The 25720-nt window shown below is 38.7% G+C and overlaps 1 protein-coding gene across 2 annotated transcripts in view; it reads left to right on the plus strand.

Moving 5' to 3' along the window:
• The window catches only part of HAL (histidine ammonia-lyase), a 407836-nt gene that overhangs the window by 333157 nt on the left and 48959 nt on the right, over nucleotides 1-25720 (plus strand). For both annotated transcript variants that reach the window (XM_044087627.1, XM_044087626.1), the window contains exons 17-18: nucleotides 18482-18616; nucleotides 25582-25690. In XM_044087627.1, the coding sequence (XP_043943562.1) occupies nucleotides 18482-18616; nucleotides 25582-25690 (244 nt within the window). The remainder of the gene's footprint in view (nucleotides 1-18481; nucleotides 18617-25581; nucleotides 25691-25720) is intronic.

The raw sequence follows: 25720 nt of genomic DNA on the forward strand, positions 1-25720 counted from the left end.
ATCAGCAGTACATTGGTCTTGAACCAGAGTCTGGTGTTGAGAGAAGGAAGTGAACAAGACCAGCAACTCTGACATTAATGAATAAATGGAAGACTAAAAAGCATCTCATCACATTTTTGAAATATGGTTTTGCAAGAAAAAGTGTCTGAAAGCACTGGACTACTGTTAAACTTGTTAATATTTAGAAGGACACTAAAAGAACTAACTGTAAGTAAAACACTTTCTGTTCTTATTAGAATTTGTATAAACCATTTCATGATATAAACTGTGTTATAAATAGCAAAACAGTTGTGTGGTGTATGGTCAGGTGTGATTTAAATATGGGGGTAGTCTTTTCAGTTACTACTGTGTCAAAGGTATTAAAGTAAAGTGCTTTTTTAGTTGCAAGAATTTTTTTTTACATTTTTGCAGTATAAAGAGAAAGAAGGATGGACAAAAGCAAGTTTAATGTTCATAAGTTATGATCTTGGACAGCTGGGGTGGGGTGTAAAGGTGTACTGATTAGGTCATATGTAGAATTATCATATTTTCTTTTTATTTTACAAGAGTAAATGTCTAGATTACTATCTTTGACTTAAGTTGCAAACGGGTGTTTTTGCAAGCATGCAGGCTTTAAAAAAAGACTAAATGAAAGCCATGAAAATGCTTACAGCCGCAAAAATATTAGCTTGTTTGTTTTCTACTTGCAAATGTTCTGTGGAGTCAAGATGTCTGCAGCTGAGAGCAGCTGTGCCTTCTTTTCTGAGTAAAATTTACAAAGACTCATTACTGAGTACATTTCCATGGAGAGGGGCTGTCTGCAGTTGCAAGCAGTTAATCTTGAGAGTTCCTAAAGGGAAATGCAAAATGTAAAGGTACAACAGCAAGCAGTTCAGTGAAAAAATTAAATCTGAAATTAGAAGACGAGACAACCTCCCTAGCAGCAGTTAATAGAACAGTGTACAATTTTGTTTTAATTATTTTCTTAAGGTTAAAAAATAATGTTTTCTGAAAGCATAAAGCTGTTTTTTATACCTGGGAAAGGAAGAGAGAGAAGAAAACAGACAGAAATCAGTGCAAGTGGGAGCACAGACTGTAACATGCACTTTAGCATGGGTAACCTTAATTTTAGTTTAGACAATACTTGGAGGTACAGCCATCAGATGAGGCAATTGCTCCATTCTGGAGGGTTAAACTTCATATTTTGAAGATGTACATAGTTTGTATTTGTTCCAAGCTAATAGAAAATAGGGGTGTTTTGTATTTAGTTTTTTGTTTGAGGATTTTTATTAAAACAAAAACCTTGAAAAATGTGACAGTTTCAAATGGAGATGAGAAGAAACAACCGTACAAAAGATCAGTCTGTCAAGCATTAATATATGTGTGTAACACCAGCTGGAACTACCCATTCAAAAAAACGGTCATGTATAATAGGTGGGATAGTAGCTTTTTATCATAATGGCTATATGCTGTCCATATTATCTTGGAATGTGAATGGCCGTACACGTATAGATAAAAAGGAAAGTGTATTGAATTATAGTAAGAAATGCTGAGTGCAAGTAGCAATACTGCAGTAGACAAATTTGGAAAGAATTGAGCGTGTGAATTTGACAGGGAGGATTTCAGAATGGATATTCAGCAGAATACAAGGGACAGAGGAAAAGGGGAGTAATTATACTAATTGTTAGAGGGGCTCCAATAGTGATAGATGGGGGGGAATGACAAAATGGTAGATTTGTGGTAGTAAGGAGGCTATTGACAAGGAAGGAGGATTACAATGGCATGTAGTTCTATTCCACCAACAAATTGCTGTTATGGAGCTTAAGAAAAATTTGGGAGAACTAATCGGCTTTCAGCAGAGAATATTATTTATAGGTGGGGACTGGAATTTAAGTTGTGGATGTATCTGGGGTTCCTAGAAGGGACAATATAACAAAAAAAGATAGACTTCTAAAGAAGTTTATGAAAATATTTAGTATGGAAGATGTGAATTCAGCAGTAGGATCTTGGATAGAATTTGCGTATTATTCCCAAGGTGCAATAACTGGGCTAGACTAGATAGAAATTATATTTCACAGGCACATGTGGATTTAATTGAAAGCTTCAGCGTGCATCCAGTAACTATTTCTGATCATGCACCGATAAGAACTAAGACAAAAACATAAAGTAATGAAGTAGATATAAGACACTTGTACTTTCCCACCTATCTGTTAAAAAGAGATGAATTTAAGGAATGGGTAATGAAAATTATTTGAGAGTTATTATGGAAGATAGAAATATCTTCAAAATTTATAGCTAGTAACGGAGTTAAAATGAAAATGGAGTTTAAAAATTGTGTCAAAATAAAAGAGAAGGAAATATGGTTAAGAAGTTAATAGAAATTACTTGGGGGACTTACAAAGATTAAAGTATTGCAGAATAAGGGGAATCTCACAGAAAAAGATAAGGAGCAACTGCAGAGTGCTAAAAAGAAAATAAGGGAGTCTCTGGATAATATGCATGAGTTTATAAAGATTGCAGATAAGCAATTATTTCTGATGACTCCAAAGCACAAAAATGTTTAACACAATGACTTGGGCAACAAAAAGTTGAAAAGGTTGTTGCAAACTTGGGGAACCTATAACAAGAAAAATAATAGAGACCCTATACAAGTTTTAGAGAGATTCTGGAATTTTTATGAAAATCTGTATAAAGCAGAGAAATGTGTAAATCAAGGAAGAGTACAAATAGAAGTACATTAGAGAGTCGATTATCTGAATGTTGATTTTCCAGAATGTCAATTATCTGAATGCAGCCTTGCAAAGTTTTCGGGTATGAAAAATCATAAAGTCTGAATATGTAAACATTATACGTATTCGCCTGTGCGTGTTTTTTGAGCTTGTAGCCCACTCTTGTGTGAAAAATATTCTTTATTGTCCACTGTAGTCATTGGATGGTTGAAAAGTGTATTCGCTGCATACAGAAAAAACAAGATTTTAGAATTTGGATGAATTTATATGTTTGATTATCTGAACTACTCTAGGTCCCAATTAGTTCGAATAATCGACTCTCTACTGTATTGTTAGAGGCAGACAAGACTCAACAACTAATAGTTAAGTTAGGAGGTGATGAGATAAAAACAGTAATGTATAATCAGTCTTCAGGAACAAATAGTATTTCTGTGGAAGTTTGGAAATTAGGAGGGAGGAAAATGATAAAGATCTGGAAGATTTTGTTTAATGGTATTTTAAAAGGAGATGATGCACCACCATCTTGAAAGAAAGCTGTGGTGGCTTTGTTACCTAAAGATGGCAAAGGCCCTTCAGACCTAGCTCCATATAGACCCATTTCAATTTAAAAAAATGATTATAAAATGTGTGTCTATACTAGCTAAGAGAATGGCAAGTGTTGCCAAAATTGATAACTATGGATCAGTGTGGTTTTGTGGAGGGGAGGCAAGTATTTATAATAGAACAATGATAATCCAGAGGGAAGCAGAATGTAAAAGTACCTCTATTGTTGGTGGGCCTTGATGCATAGGAAGCATTTGACAGAGTAAGCTGGGATTTTGAGTAGGGCATTGGAAGCATTTGCATTCCCTGATACAATACTATGGTTAATTAGAAGGATATCTGAAGGATCTGTGGCAAGAATTAAAGTGGGAGGGCTCCTCTCACATAAGCTGTGAGGGTTATCTTCTTTCCCGTATATTTGCTTTATATTTAGAGCCAGTGACAAGGAAAATAAGGGACTCAGAAATACAAGGATATAATTGGTACAGTAATCAAGAAAAGTTGCCTTTATTCACAGATGATATTTTGAAACTGATAAATCCAGAAAAAGGCATCTCAGTGTTGTGGAAGATTTTGAGACAGTTTCCCGTCTTTTTGGGATATAAAATTAATGAAGTTAAACTATAGCCATAACTTATGTACCCACACATGAATTGGTTCAGCAATAACTATGTTTATGGTGTCATGATAAGATGAAGTATTTAACAGTATGGATTAAAAAAGCTTCTGTTATAGCAGCTAAGGATATGTTGGAAGAGACGACTAAATAAAGGATAATACAAAAATTGAGAAACTGGAAATTCTTATTTATAGATATGGATAGTACGGTACAAGCACTGAAAATTTAGTCCCTTTAGCATTGTATACAGGTCAGGCATATTTTTATCAATCCAAGGAGAAGTTGTAGACCATAATAAAGAACTGAAGGAATTTATCTGGGAGAGAAAGAGGACAAGAGTTAAGTGGGATAAGTTGATCCCTCCAATAGAACAATGTTTAGGTTTACCTGATTTGAAGGAATATTTTAGAGCTACAAAGTTAAGGTTCATATTCATAATACAGCAGAGGAAGAGGATTATAATTCAAAGTGGAAAAGGATCATGATGAAACAATGGTGGAAGACTGGGAGTTTGGATGTAGATCCTTAAGGAGAATAACAACCATACAGAATATTATATTCATGAAGTAGCAGAAAGTATTCTAACAAGCCAGTATGAGAAAGGAGATTTTTGTGAATAAGGATGACTGCAAGTAGGGGTACAGAAAATAAGCAAAGAGGGGGCTGGAATTTACTGTAGAAACCTGGCAAAGGAACCAGGATACTGAGAGCAAATAACTCTAGCAAAAAGGTAATAGAGTGGAATGAGGCCAAGAAAATAATTTGGATTGCAAGCTAGAGACTATCTTACTACCAGGTATTGATCTCCAAGTATAGGCAAAGATAAAGGGATAGGGAGATTTTAAGTGAAAGACCTGCTCTAGTAGATGAGTTGAATGTAGAACAGAACCAGCTGTTAAAAAAGGGATAATTAGTAGGCCATATAAAATATTGCATGATACCTATAAGAATCAATCAGAGGAGGTTAACAAAGATTGGAAAGAGAGGAAAACAATTTACAAGGAAACAATGGTAAGACCTATGTATGGCTCCCAAATATGCTTCCAAGTCCAGAAAGTTTAGAATCTTTGAAAGTGTTTGCACAAGTACTTTATACTCCAAGCAGACTTAAGATTTTTTCCTTGGGTAGATAGCAAATGTTGGAGGTATGATAGAGAATGGAAGTGTAATGAGTTGGCTGATTTTAAAAATTCACTACAGAAATTCACTACAGAGTACTCTGTCAGAAGTATTGGGTGAGCAAGTGGCTGGAAGTAAGGAAATTGTTCTTTTGAGCTAGGATACAGGATCTCAATGGCCTAGCCATAGTAAGGCTGTATAAGTTTAATTTTGTTGGCTGCTAGCAATTACTAGAAAATTAAAGTCTATGCCAACTGTATTTGAGGTACTGAATATTATAAAAGAGATACAATTACCAGAAGAGGAATCTTTAGAAAAATGAAGGAGTAGATTACATACAAGTAAATGAAAAATTGTGGGAACAATACATGCATAATAATGTTCAAATGGAGAAATATTGAGGTTTAAGGGAAGATAGGAATTCAGCAATTGTTTGTAATAATGGACTGATAGTAGCAAGGAAAGTATATGTGATGTATATTGTATTTAAATGGAAAAATGTTAAAATAGTTTTTCTTTTTTGTTACTGTAGGTTTGTCTGTGTATTAAGTGATAATTTAATATAGGTGTTATAAAAATTACATAGACCAACTCGAGCCTTTTTTAAATTTGGGCCCTTGATTTTCTTAGTGAGGAAATATTGTGATCATTCCAGCTGTGACAAGTGTATACCAAAAGGAGCCTTGCACTCAATGGTTGGCCTAATGTGTACCAAATACAGAGAAACAATTGCATCTCTGGAGTCTGAACGCTGTATGCTTTAATATGAGCTGTGTCAAGAAAAAGGACTTTCTTTCAACAGTGGTTATGGTGTAATCAAAGGACTGTTCATTGTCAGCATAGGTTTCCAGATATCTAACTATGGGATCAGTTTTCAGGGGGTGTTGTCAGTGAGGAAATTGCAAAGGGAGTTATGTTTGCCAAAGGATAGAATTATACATTTCTTGGCATTCTTTGGGACAGGCCATCTTGTAGGATTATAGTGTCCTGTAGTGAGTCTGCAAACTTGGTCAGCTACAATCTGTTCACATTAGCTTTGGCTTCTGAAAAGTAAATGCTGAAGAGAAGTGGCCCAAGGACTGAAGCCTGAGACACTCCACTAATAACAGGTCTTCTGGTGGAGGTTGAGCTACTCCCCCTTATTTCCTGTGTTCTATTTGTGAGCCAGTTTGCTATCCAGTGATGTACATGGGGATTAACATTCAGCTGGAATAGTTTATTTTTGATACCTCATTGTGGGAATGGTGTTCAGCACCTCTACAAGGTCAGACAGGCAGTATGCACTGATTTTGTCCTTCTCCATTGCCTTAGTGCCTTTTTTTGAAGATGACAACCTGGCTAAGTAGGTGGTACCTGCCCATGATGAATCCAGACTGGGCTGGGTTGGGAGTCTGTAGGTTACTTATATCCCTGTTTGTTAGTTCATAGGTAGGTACTAGGCACTAGGCTATTGGCCCAAGGGTCTACGTAAGCCTAGCCAGCAAGGTACCATAGCTTACGCCACCCAAGAAAGTTATTTTCCTGTGCCACTGTCCAGCAAAGACACAGAAGTGATCCCCGAGGTGTATTTCCTATTTCCCATCCACTCAAAATTTTTCTTGAAGAGTGCTAATGAAAAACTTTGCTTGACATAAATGGGTTGCTTGTTCCAGAGTATAGGAAGTCTCTGGGACAGGGATCTATCCCTCCAGCATGTCCTGTTTATTGTGGTGACAAGGTTTAGGTCCCTAGAGCGTGTAGCTTGGAGGGATTGGGATTTCTTTAGGTGTAGCATGTCCAACAGCTCTGGGTTTGACATAGCTTTATATGTTCGGCAGAGATCACCTCGGAGTAGGCGATATGCTATGGAGTAAAGCTGGAGTTTTTTGAGGCGGTCAGTGTAGGGCATTTGTTTGAGGCCGGTAATCCTCTTTGTGAGGTACTCCTGTGGCCTTTCCAGCTGCTGCAGATGTCTTGTGAGGTGCATTCCAAAAGGGGCGTTGTACTCTGTAATGGGTCTAATGAGGTGATGAGTAGAGGGGAATAATGACCTCTTTTTTTCCTGGATGAGAACCCTTTTATAATGAGGTGTGCCATGTAGAAGGACTTCCTGACTACAGTGGCAATGTGACTATCAAAGGAGAGACTGCTGTCCACCTGGGTCCCAAGGTCTCTTATCACGCATTTGGTGTTAAGTAGATTGCTGCCTATGTGGTAGTTCATGGGTACAGAGTTTTTACCAAACGGGATGACACTGCACTTTTTGGCATTGAGCTTGAGGCCATGGCTCTGACACCAGGCATCTGTCTCAGTGAGGCCCTTCTGTAGGATGTCCACATCATTTGGGGACTTGACTATGGCTGCTAGTTTGCAGTCATCTGCGAACTTAGTCAGCCAGAGGCCTTCTGTGTTAGCCTGTACTTCAGAGAAGTAGATACCAAACAGGAGAGGTCCCAGGATGGAACCCTGTGGCACTCCACTTGTCACTGCCTTGAGGTCAGATTTGGAGTCTGCAACTTTTACAGTGTGGGTTCTGTCAGTGAGCCATTTGGCAACCCATCTTGTGACGTAGGAATTTATACCTAGTTTAGTGAGTTTAGCTATAATTCCAGAATGGGGGATGGTGTCAAGCCTTGGTGAGGTCAAGATAGGCTGTGTGAACCACCTTACCCTCATCCACGGCTTTGGTGACTGCCTCAAAGAAGTCGATCAGTTCCATAATGATCCTTTCCTTAGCCTTGCAGATGAGGCTGGTCAGGCTAATGGGAGTTTAATTATTCAGGTCTGTTGCAACCCCACCCTTGTGCCAGAAAGTCATTGTTGCTGTCCTCCATTCATCCATCATAAAGCCCGTTTTAAAGCTAATGTTGAATAGCCTCTGCAGGGGGTCTGACAATTCTTGCTTCAGGCTAGCCAGTAGGCAGCCTGGTATGTTATCCAGCTTCAATAGACACTCTTCTTGGCCTTAGTGCCTTTAGAACTTCTTCTTTGGAGATATGACTGGGTAGATGTAGGTATTTGACATCAGAATACTGGTGGGGAGAGGGGGGTTGAAATCGGGCCTGAATCTGTCTACCAGTAGACTAGCAAAGTCCTCTCGGTCTGAGTATCTGGTATCATTTACTATTGGCTCTGCAAAGTGTGACATTATTTCTGGAATTTATAACCTAGCTAAAGAAGTTTTGTGCTTATTTTTCACCTCGATGGCTATTTTTACATCATATCTGACTTTGGCTGATTTAATCAAGTTTCTGAGTTCCTTGTTTTGTTTAGCAAGGTGTTTTGGCTTCATAAGAGTTAGACTTATTTTTGCATGCAATTAGTTTTTTTTTTTTTTTTCATAGAGCCTGTTCATCTTACAGTTCCACAACAGGGCTTTATTTTTGAATTTTCCATTTTATTTGTTTCTTGGGGGAGGGGGCAGATACATCTTTCCAACTATTTACATATGCATAAAAGTTGGCAGCAAAGGATTTTGCATAAGCAGTGGGATGGTTAAGGTGTTGAAAGGTTCTGAGTTTAGTCAGGTCATGGCTCAGTTTTAGTAGATTAACTTTTGCATAGTCTCTGAATACTGAGGTATTGAAGGATGATTCTGGCTTTAGTCGTAAGGTGAATATGTCTAACTGTGGTCCATTTTGACCATGGAGAAAGTTACAGAGGTGGGGAGCAAAGCTGTCCCATATTGGTAATGACTCCAAGTCCAGGATTTTTATCTTCTCTGGTTGGGGGCGGTGTGTAGACTTAACTGGTCCAATTAGTTTGTTTTTATGAAGTCCAGAAATCTGTTGTTATACATGTTCAAGGATGTACAAGTCCACAATTGATGCTGGGTTGTTGAAGTCTCCTAGGAGAATGGTGTTTGGCTTCACACATAAGGACTTCATACTGGTTAGGTAGCAACCAGTATAGTCTGCATTGTACCATATTTAGTAAGATTCAGCCAGTCAGCAGCTGAGTCTTATTTTTGATTAATTTTGATTATACTATGGATAGCATTCATCCTCCAATCAGCTAGTGGGTCAGACCATGATTTTTTTTTTTTTTTTACTTGTGCATGGAATGAAAACCAACAGGAGCACACAATAATCCCTTACAGTAAATTCATTTCTGAAGCATCTTTTCATCTTGTAGCTGCTTCATGTTTGAGGGGGTAAATTTAAACCTAATTTTAAGCAAAAAAAAAAAATACAGCTGTTCTGACATCCCCATCAGCTCAAATCCTAGCCACTGAAAAATCAAACAGAATGCAGCAGATCAATCCAGTACAACTAAAATTTCACAATGCGATTTATTGACATGTTAACACTCTACCTACTAAAGAGATCACTAAATGTGATAGCATAACAAAAATAAGCCAATAGTAATTGCCTGGTAAACCTTAAGAAGCTTTTTCAGGCTCATGGGTGGTGTAAATGATGTCTCATTGTCAATAAAAGTTGTACTGAACCTAAAGAAGAGTTTCACATCTGAAATCAACCATTTCTGTACTGCTTATCTGCTTTTGCAAGGACCTGTTCATGCTACAGTTTCATAGGTTCTTACTAAGCATATGGCCAAGGACAGCTTCAAGGAATCCCCCACATCAATCAATAATGGTGAGAAGCGAACAGCTTTCCTAGTAAGCAGATTTCCCCACCATACACACACACACACACACACACACACACACACATCCCAAGTGAAAATTTGACATCATCCATCCATTTATCTAGACTGTTTCAAAGGTCACCAGCCAAGTAGTCTGACTGATATGTAATTATAGCCTGTTCCAGAAATGGGGATTTACTCCTAGGATCATAGGAGGTTCTTAGGCTAACACCCCTAAGACCCTTACAAGCCTAGCCAAGTTCATCCCTTGTTCCCTATAGGGCCTAGAGATATGATCAATAATTACAAGCCAGTCTAAGTCAGCACCCACTGCCCGTATCTAAGAGATACACAGGTGAAACTCCTGGGGTGAATTTCCAGTTTCCCATCCAGTTGTACAGGTTACACTTAAATAGGGTCAACAAGGGGCTCTGTTTAACTTGAATTGGAAGTTTGTTCCAGAGGAGAGGCAACCTGTGAGAGATGTATCTGTCTCTTCAGTAAGTCTTGTTGATGTCACATGCTAGGTTAAGGTCCCTAGAGCGAGTGAATCATGTACCATTTGACTTATGAATGTGCAGCATAGCCATTAAGACAGGATCATAGGTTGCTCTGCATGCAAAGCACAGGTCACCTCTGAGTAGTCTATATGATGCAGAGTATAGTGACGGTGATTGACTTGTGCTGAAGACCTTGAATTTTCTTCATGAGAAACTTTTGAGGTCTGTCTTGTTGCTACAGGTCCCTGAAAAGGTACATGCCAAAAGGAGCATTGTACTCTATTATTGACCTGATAAGTGAAGAGTACAAGGGGGTTATAACCTCTTGTTTTGGAAGCTATGCCCTTACTTATAAGGTGAGCAGTGTAGAAGGCCTTCCTAACCACTGTGGAGACATGGTGATCAAAAGTAAGATTGCAGTCAACCTGTGTGCCCAAATCTCTCACCACTGATTTAGTGCTTAGTGTGTTGCTGTTAATATGGTAATCCACAGGGACATTGCCTTTGCCGAAGGGGGTGATAATGCATTTTTTTGCACTGAGTTTAAGTCCATGACTTTGGCACCAATCACTGGTTTGAATAAGCCCTTCTTGTAGAATGCTGACATCATTTGGGGACTCAGTGACTGCACCCCATTTGTCATCAGCAAACTTTCAGCCACAGACCTTTTGTTTTTACTTGTACTTCTGAGAAGTAGATTCCAAACAATTGTGACCCCAGCACCGATCCCTGTGGAACACCATTGGTAATGGGTCTACTGGTGGAGGTGGAATCCTCTCTTTTGACTATGTGTTCTGTCAAAGAGCCAGTTTGCAACCCACCTGACAATATATAGCTTGATCCCAAGATGGGTGAAATTTTCAGTGATGCCTGAGTAGGGGATTGTGTCAAAGGAATTGGCTGTATGCAGAGATTTGCTCTCATCCAGGGCTCTGGTGACTTCCTTGAAGAAGTCCACCAGGTTCAACAGGCATGATCTTCTCTTGACAAAACCACACTGGGCCCGGTCAAGCATTTGAAGGCTTCCTATATCTTTGTTGATAAGTTCCATGATGACTCTCTCCATGGCCTTGCAGATAAGGCTGGTTAGGCTTATGAGTCCATAGTTCCCAGGGTCAGTGGATGCACTCCCTTTGTGCAAGGGGATGAATGTAGCTGTTCTCTGTTCTGCTGGGACAAAACCAGTGCTTAGGGTGTGGTTAAAGAGAGTACTCATTGATGTTGTTAACTCCTGTTTTAAACCATTTAGAATGCAGCCTGGGATGTTATCAAGTCCCACAGAGGCTGTTTTTCCTTGGAGAGAGCAGTTAAGACCTGCTCTTTAGAGATACTAGGTGCAGAACAGGTGGTAGGAATGCTATGGGGTATATGTGGCAGGGATGGAGGGGAGTTTTTACCAAAATATTTTCACTAGTGGGTTAGCTATTTCTGCAGGTTCAGTATATGCGGTATCATTCACCACAAGTTCAGCACAAATCTGGGCTTTTCCTTTAAGGTTTCAGATGTAGCTAAAGAAAGCCTTATGATTATACTTAGCTGGGAATGCTAATTTACATTTGTAGTTAGCCTTAGAGGACTTTAGAAGATGTCATATTTGCTTGTTCACACTGAGAAGGGTGTGCTTCCAAGTCTGAGACTGTTCTTTCATGTTCTTGGACAGAAATTTCTTCCATTTGTTGTATAGCTTTGTGACACAAGGGAAATATTGCCAGCCCAGCTATCTGGGATTTTGTAAATAGTTCTTTGTCATTTGTGAATACCAGCATCATGCAATTGCTTGTGTTACCAAATGTATTGGAACTATATGTTATGTGTATATTAAACTACTGGTACAGAAGTTTCTGTTGAATGGGGTTTGTACAGTACTGAGCTTCAAGGATGTGTCCACGGTGTACCCTACTGGAAAAGAGCAGAAATGTATATAAACTATATACCTGTGCAAATGTATATTTTAATAGTAGAAACTGGAACATACAGAGTTAACTTGCAAAACTTCAAGAAAATAAGTTGAAATTAAATTGTTTTACGATTTGTGTTATAAAAGTTAGTTTCAATACAGCAAGGAGACAGGATGTCTAGAACTAGGGTGCCTTCTGCATTGTTTTTGTGTTTATTGTTTTATGTCTTCTAGCAACTGCAAACATCTGAAGGGTATGTATTTTTCACACAGATATGTTAAATGTTGGACACTGGGGGGTTAGCCTGGGAACTAAAGACAGGTGACAAAAACTGATGTCATCCAATCTAACCCAGCAGTAATATTTGATATTAATTTAATAACTATCTCAGAGAGGGACTGTGCATTTTGTATTTTGTCTTGGACCTAGCAAGAACATCCACTCATCATCACCATCTGCACTTGTTTTGCTGTAAGTAAGATTTAGGTATAGTATCTCTTTTATATATAGATAGGAATATAGCAAGATTAATTTAGATGTTTTATGTCTTTATTTGAGACTGTCCTGCAATGTTGTTTTAAAATATTTCCTGTGATTTTGCACTCCGAAGTAACTGTGTTTGTGTGTTGAGTATTGTCTTATTTTATTTATTATTAAATATATTTAAACCTATCTTTGTGAATGATATGTGTGAAACATATTTAAGCTCTTAGAGTACTTGCATATGTATTTGGTGACACTGTACAGGCCACTTCTAAATAGCCTTGCTCTTGGTCAGACTACCATTTGGATCAATAGTAACATTACACTGTAGGATTGGAACCCTTTGGTAAGGGCCTTAAAGTAGCTTATAAGGGGTTCTGTGACAGTGATAACTACCTTATAGTCTGGGCAGAAGGGGCCATAGCTAGTAAACCTGTGCCAGCCTTTCCCAGGTGTGTGTTTGTGTGTAAATCAAATCTGTGTGTGTGTCAGCTACATGGGCAGGGACATGAAGCACTAGTTGGAAACGGAGAGTGTTGGAGGACTTGGCTTGGAACCCTGGCTAAGGATTCAACTCTATAGCTGTGCCAGTGGGGAGTCTTATTGGAGGTCTGGAGAAAGAGGGAGAAGCCAGCCCCAGACTGACTGTGATCTCTGTGTGGTCTTAAGGGAAATTGCACTTTATTGTGTGTGTACTTGTCACCCTCCCAAGTGTACGTCCCCCATTGGTGCTAGTGGTGAGGATGGAGGCTCCTTGATTACTGGGCCAGTGCTGGGATATCACAAGCCTGTTTATGGCAGATGTCCATCAGGCAGGCTTATTCTTTTTAAAGGATCTTGCTTTGGTCCTATCCAGTACAGCTGAGTAAATACAATTGTATAGATGTTTATATAGAGCATTGGTGTTTATCCCAGTCTAGTTGTCCTTCCTGCCATCTGGTATTGTTGATTTGGTCGCAGAAGTATATGTCTAGATCAAAAATTTGTGATATCACCTGTGAATAGATTCAAAGTGTGTGGAGCTTTTCAAAGCCCAGAAGATTATACAGAGGTCACACCTCAGGAGACTGATACTCAGCAGCAGGGCAGGGCTGTTATCAGAGTATATAAAGATACTGAGACCTGGAAGCTTTTTAGGGGAGAAAAGACTAAGGACCCTCAAATTAGTTTAGGTGCTTACTGAGTTACATGCTAAAAGATGCATTATATTAAATGATGGGCCTAGTAAGTGAAGAATAAATTGACTATTAATTATTTGGACCTTAAGGAAATTACATGAAGGATATGTTTTGAAAAGGTAGAAGGATTTTCTAACCATATTACCATGTCAAAGATGTGGTTCTCAGAGAAGAGTTTATCAGTGTAAGTACCCAAGTCTCTTATGTCAAATTTAACTAGAATGTTACATCTCCATGTTGTATGTAAAAGAAACTAAGTTGTATTTCTTGGTTTTGCATTTAATCCTATGATAAATGTCATGCATTTGTTTAGTACAGCCCTTGCTAGACATTTTGTGTATCAAATGGGATTCAACCCACACACAGTTTGCAGTAACTGGCAAATTTGGTTAGCACCAGTCCCTTGATATTGCCTTTCTTGTCAAAGGAATATATGCAGAAGAGGAAGGGGCCTTACAAATGGATTAATGTTGGCTTGAGAGAGCTTGTCAGTAATTCCTGCAATGCTGGGAGAGGAGTTAATAGAGTTGAAGGCCTAACAAGGTCTAGATAGGCCGCATGCTCTGTATACTTGCATATATGGCCTCGGCAACCCTTTTGAACAGCTCATCTATGTTAAGCACGCATAATCTGTATTTGACAAAGCTATACTGGTGTGTACTGTGGGATATAAGGTCATCTGTATCATTTTTATTACTACAGTTGTAATACATTGTATAGCCTTGTGGCTAATGCTAGTAAGGCTATAGGCCTTTAATTCCCCGGTCAGTATAGAGACCACCTTAATGCAAGGACTCACAGCAGCTGTTCTTCACATCTCGGGGTTGTAACTGGTGGAGAGACTTAAGTTAATGGCAGGAGTTTTGCCAAATGGAATGTAACATTTCTTAGCAAACATGCAGGAATATTGTCTGGACCCATTTCATTGGTAATTTTTCATTTTATTTTAGAAAGTACTAAAAGGACTTGGCCCATTGTGATTTCAGAAGTTGAGCTGTGAAGGGAATGGGGTGCAGACACAAGGGTGGGTTGTGCATGTTGGAAGAAATTTTGTCTGCAAGAGTATTAGCAATGTCATTGGCCTTTGAGAAGGAAATCTCATTATATTGTATGTAAGTTGAGTACAGAATTGTTGATTACTTCTAATCTTTCTGATATAGCAAAGGAAGGTCTTGTTATCTTTTAAATTACTTGCAACATTAAGTTCAGACTTGAATTTCCTAATGTTAAGTTTGAAGGACTTGCTAGTTTTAAATATCTTTTATAATGCTGAAGTGAGCATCTTCTGTAGATGGTTAATATGGTCAGGTTTTCTTCTGTTTGAGTTTGTTGCTGCGAGAGTTGCCAACATGCTTACATCATATAGATACAGATACCTCAGTAAATCCATTGAAGAAGGAGTCATTTTCAGAGGAGTAGGCAATATCCTCAGACACTGTTTACAGGGCACTGTACTATTTTGATCATCAGTAAAACTGGTAAACGGTAACCAAGTCATATTTGGAATAATCCCATTCCTGCATGTAGCAGAGTTATTAGGTACCACAAAGCAGGTTTACATGGTGGTTGCAGTGAGACAGTCCGATGTGGCTAGGGATGGATAACAAGTAGGGTGGTGTAGAAGGGGGGGCATTAGTAAGGACAAGATCTAGAAGATTAACACCTCTGTTGGGGGGGGGGCATTTTGCTTAAGTGCACTGGCATTTACAAAGTCATAAAATCTCTGAGCATTGTTGACATAACGGAATAATGAAAACTGTGGCCAAAGTACAGTGGCCATAACTGGTTGTGGTCATGTAATGTGTGCAGTATTTACTGAACTTTGAACCTGTGCCCTGTCTCCAGCAGTTTGTGTTTTTGGCAATTGCTAGGAAAAAGTGTAGGCATGCTATAGCAAGCTGAACAGTAAATGTGGTGCTGCAGAAGAGATGAATTTTAACATCACTCGGGGCGGAGTCATTGGTCGAGAAGTTTTTCTTTATCAGTGTAGCTTTTATTTTTTAGTCAACTGAATATGTCCGACTTGAACAATACACCCACCAAATTTGCAGGTAAGAAGTTTAAATATTGTATTTACAGGGAAAGCCCCCTGTACCCTAATGTGGGGGATTTCTCCACCTTACCCCCCCCATTTATTTGCATATACTAACTCTATAGTCCAGTCAGATAATGATAAAGAAAAGAGAAAAGGTAAACTACTTGAAAGGTGCTCATATAGCTGCAGTCCTGCAGTATGGCCAGAACGTTAAGGCATTCTGGGAAGTGCAACTTCAGGGGATGCTCATATAGCTGCAATCCTGCAGTATGGCCAGAACGTTAAGGCATTCTGGGAAGTGCAACTTCAGGGGCTCTAAATCTGGGGGGACTGACTTGCACCCGCTGCCATTCATTGAACAGTAGATCTTCCGTTACAGTCAAGAGGGGGATGTAGGCTGCATAAAATTCACCCACTTGTGCTCCCATTAGACTCCATCAACTTCACTATCATGGTTGTACTCCAGCATTCATAGATAAATTCTACAAGCCTCACTCTAACCATTGACTGACCAACACTAGCGGTGATGCTGAATAACACTGTCCACTTCAGCCACAGAAGAATCCTGATATAAATCAGCAGTTGCAGAGCAGCATAATGTATTCCAACGTTGCACATAATATGGTCCTTGTCATGCTTATTTAGTTCAGTAAGGCACGGCTGAACACAAATAAAATGAATAGATTTTAAAGCAGATCCACTCTATAATCTTGATGAGGCACTTTATAGTGGTGGGTCATGGGGGACCTCAGAGTAGTTTGGATGCCATTTTGGTTAAATAAATAACTGAATGCATTGAAGTAACATATTTTAAGGAAATAATATTTAATTGATTATGAAATAATAGTCATGGGGTCTGTTTAGACTGAATATGCACCAGTCTATCCTTTTGCAGCATTCCTAACACCTTTTTGCTGCGTGACGAATTTGTCTGGTTGCGTAAGTGAGAAATCCAGAGTCCAGCACTGATAAGTAATTACTGGGTAATGCAGAGGCAGCAGTAAGAAAAGAGAGACAAGTTTTGCCACTGTGGTGGATGAACCCATCATGACTGATGTTAGCAGGGTACTACAGTGACTTGGAGAAGGATTGCAGGCAGGGGTAGGAACAGACTTCGTCCCCTTCGACACGTATAAGGTGGATGAGGTTGCAATCCATTGATTCGCTCTTTCTAATTGAATGCCTTAGCCAGCATGATTCCTATTGGTATACAGCAGTAATTCAAACTATTTGGGTTACCTGCAGTCATGTTACTATGGCCGTAAGTAATGGAGTGTGGGGTGGGACTTGACCCCTTCGAAAATGCTTCCTTGTTTCATACATTCAGTACTTCAACTTGTTTGATTGATTTGGATGTCACTTGACAATTCACAGTGGAACTCAAGAGATGCAGGACAGCTTTACCGAGTGCTGCTGTTAAGCATTTTCTCATATACTTGTGAAGCGGAGGGTACTAAAATGCATAAAAGATGACATCAGCAGGTTTAAGGCAATGTGCATTGTTGTGAATTAATTGCCATAATAGTAAGATGCTTAATACTTTTCAGATTAGTTGAATTTCAGACTACATGAATAGTAGATGGATTTGAAATACTAACCTGCCCAGCTTGATCCCACATTAAAGGTACCATTTCTGTTGGGTCCTGTGAGTAAGGTAGTAGGTAGGATAACCACAGTGGACCCCTTTTCATCCATAACCTATGGTGTGTGATAGATAGATAGATAGATAGATAGATAGATAGATAGATAGATAGATAGAATGTACATAGAATAAAAAATGGCTACACACAAAAACAAAGTGAAGTATGATGTAGCACATGTATACAGTGCCCCACTGTACTTTGTGTGTGATGGTTCATACAGCAGTGAAAAGTCCATCACAACACACTTCTGTTATAATGAACACTGTTAGTCTTAAGTACTTGATACTTATGTCACAAATATTCGTATAGCAGTGTACAGGAGTACCAAGGCATTAGAATAATCCTAGAAAAGTGTACAGGTCTATCAAGGCCTTAAGGTAATCTTGGATAAGTGTGCATAAATACAAGGGCATTAGAGTAATTCTAGATCAGCGTACAAGAGTACAACGGTGTTGGTGTAATCCTAGATCAGTGCAGAGGAGTACCAAGGCCTTAGACAATCCCAGATCAGCTTTGCAGAGGTACCAATGGGTTACACTATTCCTATATCAGTTTACAGGAGTGCCAAGGCCTTGGAATATTCATACATCAGCGTACAGATTTACCAAGGCCTTAGGGTAATCTTGGTTCAGTGTACAGGAGGTACCAAGGCTTCAGAGTAATACAAGATCAATCTGCAGGTGTGCCAAGGTTTTACAGTATGACTAGATTAGTGTGCAGGAGTACCAAGACCTTGGAGTATTGACCAGAACAAAATTTCCTAAGAAACTTGAATGTGAGTTTTACTGAAATAATGTCAATTATTTCAATACAATCCATGTTGGATAGTTTTTTTAGGAGCAAAACAGCATCAGTTTATTTTTAAATGAGGGGTTACTTTCATACACTCCATGTGCTACTCTGTACCTCCGCATTTATTCCATCCCCAGCTAATCAGTCAGCTCTGGAGTGCCTAGTACACCCCCAGAAAATGAAACAAAAATTTTGATAATCGAGTTTCCAGTTTTGTCCACTATATAGTGTCCACTCTGTTTTTCATCTTTGCTTGTTCTTCATAAACATTTTATGAATAAGTGCTTTTAAATGTTTAGCAGCTTTACCCAATGGTTGCTGGTATTCAGAGTATGTTTTGCTTTATAACTGCATCACTGGACATTAATGTGCCAACTGTTTATTAACTTTTCAGTTTCGGAGAATAAAGCCCTTTGTCACCCATCATCTATCGATTCTCTCTCAACCAGTGCTGCTACAGAGGACCATGTTTCAATGGGAGGATGGGCTGCCAGAAAGGCATTACGAGTAGTCGAACATGTAGAACAAGGTATAGTTATTTTCATACATCACCCAGAACATGCCAGCGCACATAAAATAGCTCCTCAGAGCGTTAAAATGTCATTATTAGTTTGACTTTCCAACTTGGGCAGTCATTACTTTGAACTGCAGAATTGCAAATTCTTTCTGTATCTTTATTTGTAATCGGGGAAAATATGAAACAGGAGCAATGCGCTTTTAGAAGGAAAGAGTATTTATTTTACACTAATGTGTTTACATTTATGGGTCTGTGTGAGTGGTGTTCATATTATTAGACTTTGCAATATTAAAATGATTTCTGAACATGGGAAATTGTTACTTTTACATGTGGATCAAATATTCAGGTAACCAAGGAGTAGCACACCAGGTATTGTTTGGTAGGTTCAAATAATGTATACGTATCTAGTTGTGTGTGTGAATTTACTTAGCAGCTGGTCAGTGAGGGAAATGGAGATTGTGTTTAGTGCTGGGTATACTCAACTGATTTATCATAAGAAGGTATAAATTAAGTGTTTTTATTGGGGGGGGGCACGCAAGTTAGGGAATACAGGGGAATAACCGACTGCTCAAGCCAGTACTGGACATTCCTATCCCTAAAATGTCCATTGTTTCTCTGTAATGCCCACCGAAAAGGGTATTCTAGCACTTTAGAAAATGAGTTGTCTTCTTATTTTCTACATTTTAAACATTAAAGTAAACCTATTGTATAGTGTTTTGATCAGAAATAGTTCCCACATGGGGCCATCTTTCTCCATTTCTTTGACAAAAGTTAAACGCCCCATTGTTGTGTCTTCTAGTTTGATGAACTGAACCGACATCTGGGCTTTATTTCTAGGGAAAGAGGAGGTGAGAGTGAGTTTATACATACTGGTTTTGGGAGAATGAGAGGCATGTAATAAGAAACAGGCTAAGAAAGGATAAAATCCTAGTGGAAAGTGTGGTTAAATTGTGAATTATGGGAAGTAAGTTCCACTCTGGTGTCTGGTAGCTGTAATTAGGTTTAAAAGGTTATAGGTGAAATCGGGACAGTATGAAAATAATGTGGAGCACCAGTAACAGTATTTTTCTTCTGCATATACCAGATCCATAGGCCAAGTATTGTGCTTTCTTGTGAATGACTGAAGGGTGAAACTCTGATATTCATTGTAAGCTGCAAATTTCTGTTTCATAATACACAGCTTCACTGCTGGACTGTGAACTGATCCAAAATGCACCCAATTGTACGAATTGTGTTTGCCATTTTGCTGTTGTGTTCTGTTTAAGCAGAATGGTAGATTGCATTGCTTTATAAAATTGTAATAATTTATTTATTTTACATTTGTTTACCAGGATGGTCCGACTGGGACAGCACCCATTTTCAGGAGATGCCTGGAGAGAAAAGCTCCAGCCTAAGCTTACATACAAAATCCTAACATCAAATAATAGAAATTATAGCCAAAAAATGAGTGTTAACACATTTACAGGATAAAAAATGTAAAAACCAAAATATATACATAGTATCAAATAGAACAAGACTTTAAACATTTGAATATAAACAAATATATGGTTGAACTTATATATGTGGAAGAACATAACATTAGGGAATTAAGTATTGAGAATCACTTAGGCAAACTAGTGCCTAGTAATGCTTCCGTGGTGAGAGTTGCAGCTATGAATGTAAACTACTTAAAGAGAAGTAGTGCTGTCAGAAGGGATATGTTAACAGAGTTAGTACGTACAGCCAAATTGTATAAGTAATGCTAAATTAATAATTAACCTGAAGTGTTACATGTGCAAAGCCAGGATTCAAATAAGTGTCTTTTGAATAATCTTTTGAAATGATTAAGACTGCTTATGGATCTAATACTATGTGGAAGGGTATTCCAATTTTTAGCAACAAAGTTAGAGAGTTGCCTGCTGTATTGGATACTTTGGTTATTTGGAGTAAGTCTTTGTTAGATGATCGAAGACTACGAATGTTAGAGTAGGGTTGTAAAAGATTTTTTAGGGAAGATACGTTTTCAGGATTGTGCATTATTTTGTGAGCCATTATTAACTGGTTATAGTTACATGAGTTGGTTCCAACCAATAAAGATTTTTTAGACATTGACATTGATGGGTTGAATGTGTGGAATCTGTTGCAAATTTGGCAATCTTATTGTAACATGATTCGTATTTACTTCTGACGTTTTGAGGTTGGTAAGTATGGGAGATGCATATAAGAGTGAGGAGTGAAGGTGGGTTCTAGCTATGGCTATTCTTGCAGTGTCTGTTAAGATTTTTTTGTTTCTATACGTTGTTCCCATTTTCTTGTGAACCTTTTTGATTGTGTTAGAAATGTGTATGTCAAATTTTAGTCTGTTGTCTATTATTACACCTAATAATTTTGTTTGGGAATCTGGGAAAATCCTAGTATTACTACTGGCAGTGATAATAAAAGTTATCTGGGAGGTTAGTAGGTTGTAGATGGGTGAAAGATCATAAGTTTAGTTTTATTAGGGTTGAGAATGAGTTGTGAGTTTGCTAGCCACGTTTCAATATCAGAGAAGGCTTTTTGTGTGTCTGTAAGAAATTGAGTTATTGTGGATGCTGCACATGTGAGGGTTGAATCATCTGTGCATTGTATGATAGATGCTTGACAGGAGGTAGTATTAATATCATTTATGGATATGCTGAAGAGGAGGGGCCCTAGGATTGAACCTTGAGGGACTCCAAGTGTAACAGGAAGGAGTGGGGGATAGATCTTGCTTCCGTTTCACAGCTTGCTGGTGGCTAGATAGATAACTTTGAAATCAATTAACAGCATCAGGGTTAATATTAATATTATTCAGAGAGGACTTAGGATGGGAAATTGTATCAAATGCTTTAGACATGTCCAAAACAACTGAAGACACTATTTTGACATCTTCTCTGAATTTATTTATAGTATTAGTGTAACTTGGAAGAGCTGTAGTAGTGCTATGATATGGTCGGAATCCATGCTGTGTCGATGAGAGGAGATTGTTTAGAAGGTGTTTAAGAAGTTGAAAGTGGATACATCTTTCCAGAATTTTAGCAAGTGGTGAAAGTATAGCAATGGGCTGGTAGTTTGTTAGTTCTGTTGAATTGCCTCCTCTGTGTAATGTGCAGTTTCATTCTGACAGCTGTCATTTGTTAGCAGCAACGTTTTTTCTTTTGAGTTTTGTTAGGCTTGATGTAGTGAAGACAGAATTTATTTTCCATAGTGTAAAAAAATAGTGACGATGTAAGAGCTATATGCTCATTTTTTTTTTGTTTTTTTTATAGTAGAGAAGGGGATTTTAGAGAATTTATCGAATGATGATTTACAAAGGGAAAATGTGTGCAGACCAGTATATTTTGAGAGTTTTTATGTATCACTGCGTTATGTATTAAAAAAATTTCTGCCAATTATATATTGAACATTCCAAGAAGATATGTCAAGGTTGACCTACTACTTAGTAAGCGGGGAAATGGTGGCTGCTTTAACTTTTTCTTTTAGCACATGAATTTAGTGCTGTGATTAGTAATTTTTTTTAATCAGGGCTGTCTCTAGGAAATAAAATACCCCTCTGGAAGTTTAAATAGCCAATGGGTTTTACTTTTCCAGATCATTTTCTAAAGGCACACAATTGCCACTATTCTGGATAGATTTAGTGATTAAAAGTGAAGAAAGCTATGTGTAATGCAAGTTGTAGGGTATCCAGAAAAAAATGTCTTCTCTATTTTGTAGAAAGATGTTATCTGCCTGTGAGCATTAATGGAAGGCAACAGGTAAACATGCGACCCTGCAGAATCCATAGATCAAATTCCTAGTAGTGATGTGTTACACTAAACAGTGAGCTTTTTGTCGCATCTACTTTGCTTAAGAAGAGATTTGATTCAACTTTGCCTTGAAGAACCACAAGTCGCAAGGGACTTCACTCCTTTAATTATATTCCCAGCTTTAGGGTTTCTTCAGCTGTGTCCCCCATACCCCTGCTAATTAAATATACTAATTCCAAAATTGCATAGCAGTGGGGAATAAGGAAAAATTCCTTACCCCACTGTTGGTAATCTCACACTGACAGGTAACTAAATCAGAAACTGAGCTGCTACACAGATCCCTCACAAGTTGCATATATTCACACACAAAAATACATTCCCACGCACACAAATAAGCATGCGCTCACATAAGAGACTGTTCCAGAACTTTAAGATTAGTTCAGAGCTGATGACTAGGTGATAAATGTGCTCAGAAAACTGAACATTACAGCAGTGCTCTAAAGTCCTTTTTGTTATTAATCAGTGAGCACTTTGACTGAGACTGTATTTTGGGCAGCTGTTGTACTTTTGAGCCAAGAATACCAGCATTTAGTGGGATGCTGTTGTCGTGTTCCTCTAGCTGCTTGTCCATGTAACGGTTTTCAGCCGTACTCATCAATGAACAGCAGCAGTTACTGCAGACATTTATACCTGTCATTTTCCTTCCTGCATTTGTTTGTGAGGTACTGTGAGAGTCCTGCTCCTGTTGTTGGAAGGGATCAGAAGCAGAAGCACAACTTAAGCTTACCAGCAAATATCAGATCACGAAATGAGTTTCTGCTGCATCTTTTCTTTCATAAAAATACTCCGTTTGTACCCCAGAATAATGCAGAGTTTTTATTGTCTTTAACTACCTAGCAAGGGTAGGTTTGGTACTGAATAATGGGGAGGGGGTAGTGGAGAGGATCAGCTTTGATGCTGGTGATGGCAGGGATGAGCAGAATGGTTTTACTGGTACTGAGTTTTCTGGCAAACCTTTTCTAAGATGGTAATGTAATAGCTGTTTTCTGGAAAGCAATTGCTGTATGTTTTATGATGTAACATAGGAATTTACATTTGTAATCCAACAGATGAGATGGAAGGGAAAGTCATACTGCAGTGCTCATCTAAATTAATAGTAAGGTCGATATTCTACAGATGATGAATATTCTTTACAGACAAGCACCGTCAAGAGAAACTTGTATCTTTATTTTCAGGAAGGAGTGAATGGACCTGTATGCTTCTCAAAAAAAAAAACAACCACAAAGTACAGACTTTTCGATTAGCTTCAGATGCCTCCATAACTGAAACGTAGGGCAGTAAAGGTATCGTGCCCATGGGGTAACAGTGTTTGGAAACTGAACCAACACAAACGTGCACACTGCAAACATTCAGACTTCAATGAGGTGGCCAGTGATTTAGCTACACTTTGGCTATAGCTGGGTAAACAGGAAGAAATGCAGAAAATAGCATCTCATGTAGTTTCTGCATCAGAGGAGAGGCTATGTTGCATCCTACAAACCCTACAGTGAATGCCCTAAATGTATGATTTCTAAAGTGACAAGGTTTCATAACCTTAACTTTGTGAATTAATTAAGCTTTTATAGAGCATAGGAACCATGAATAGTCGACCAGAATTGCCAAAAGTGAAATTTGTGTCAAATTGCTGAGTATGCCTCCCACAGGGTCAAAGAAATACATATAGAAAGCTTGGGGGATGTACAGAATTGGGTCAGATGATTTCTAGGTTGTGTGTGGGCTTCTGCTTTGGAAATGTAGATAGTACAGATACGGATAGTAGCATAGAAAGTAGTGCACCAGCCTTTGATGCTGTAAGATCAAAAGCCCATGAGTATTCCCACATTGGGTCCTTGGATTCATTTTCCTTTTGCAGTATCCATAGAGGATTAAGAGTATGAGCTGCTTCCTGTAGTGCAGGGTTTAATCCCATCAACCTGCATTTGCCTAAAAATTACCCTGAACAAGTCAATTTAACCAGACAGCTCTCTGGGGCAGTTAGGCAAAGCTTCTCAGTGATCTCCTGGACCATACATTTAGTAACTCTATGAACCTACCTGAGATAAATGTCGGTTTACAGCTGAGCATCTTTTGAAAGACCTGCACAACTCTGGTAGCATTAGCTGTCCAGAGAAGGAGAAAGATTGCAAATTCAGGCATAAGTAATTGTGAGGAAAGAGATCTATGCCTCTGAAAGAGGGGCCTTACTCAACTTGCATATATGCCTATACCAACGCTAATGAAGTATGCTGGATGAGCTGCACAGTAAAGCTGTCCTGCTATATCCTTCTGTGCTTCTGTCAGAAGAGAGCAGACCTCCCTGCTTACTGTGTTAACTGATTATTGTAGCACAAGTGCCATGCAACATAATCTGCACAGTTCTGCATACAATATAGACCTAGTTTTACTTAAGTGAAATAACAAAATGTACAATGTTGAAATTCCTGTAAATTAACTTTTGTACACCACAGCCACCAGATGTGCTCTGTTTCCAGTCTGTAACATATGTGCTGTCTGTATTCATCTCCTATGTAGGCTCCATTCTAGAAAGTTCACAAGCAGCAACTTCTGTTGTGATTGCCTAGACAAGAACCATATGAGGTCATCGGATATGGTATAGTCTGTTGGATGGCTGGGATGGTTCAGCGGTTAGCACTACTGCCTCACAGCAAGAGGTTCTCTGGTTCGATTCTCATCTGGGGTGTCTTCTGTGCAGAGTCGGCATGCCCTCCCTGCAGTCGTGTGGGTTTCCTCCTACATCCTGAAGACATGCTGCAGGTGGATTGGACACAATTGCCCCTAGGTGCGAGTGTGTGCCTTCTGTGGAAGGTTGGGCACAAGGCTGGCAACATGACACCGTAAAACTCCATTGCCAATTGTTCTGCAGACCATTGTTCCTCTGTGCCGACCACTAACTGGGAAAAGCCGGAAGGAGGAGAAGAAGAAGATGTAGTTTAATCTGTTATTACACTTTGTGCTGATTTGTGTCATGTCAATTGTATTTCAGGTTAATTTTTTCATTGTACACTTATTGTAACTACATTATAACCAATTAAAAAATAGATGACATGTTTCATCAGTATCTTGCAGGTAGACTGTTTCTTATGGCACTCTTCCATGAACAACGATTAAATATCTGGGAATACTTTTTCACCAGCAGATTAATACAGCTGTTCTTTCTTAAAATTGTTTTCCTAGTACTTGCTATAGAGTTGCTTGCAGCTTGTCAAGGTATTGAGTTTTTACGCCCACTGAAAACTACAACACCATTGGAGAAAGTCTATGAACTTGTGCGGTCTGTTGTAAGGTAAAAAAAAAAATTTACTTTTTAAAAGAT

This window comes from Protopterus annectens, chromosome 11.part0 (assembly GCF_019279795.1).
Source record: "Protopterus annectens isolate FY-2018-M chromosome 11.part0, PAN1.0, whole genome shotgun sequence".
NCBI lineage: Eukaryota > Metazoa > Chordata > Ceratodontiformes > Protopteridae > Protopterus > Protopterus annectens.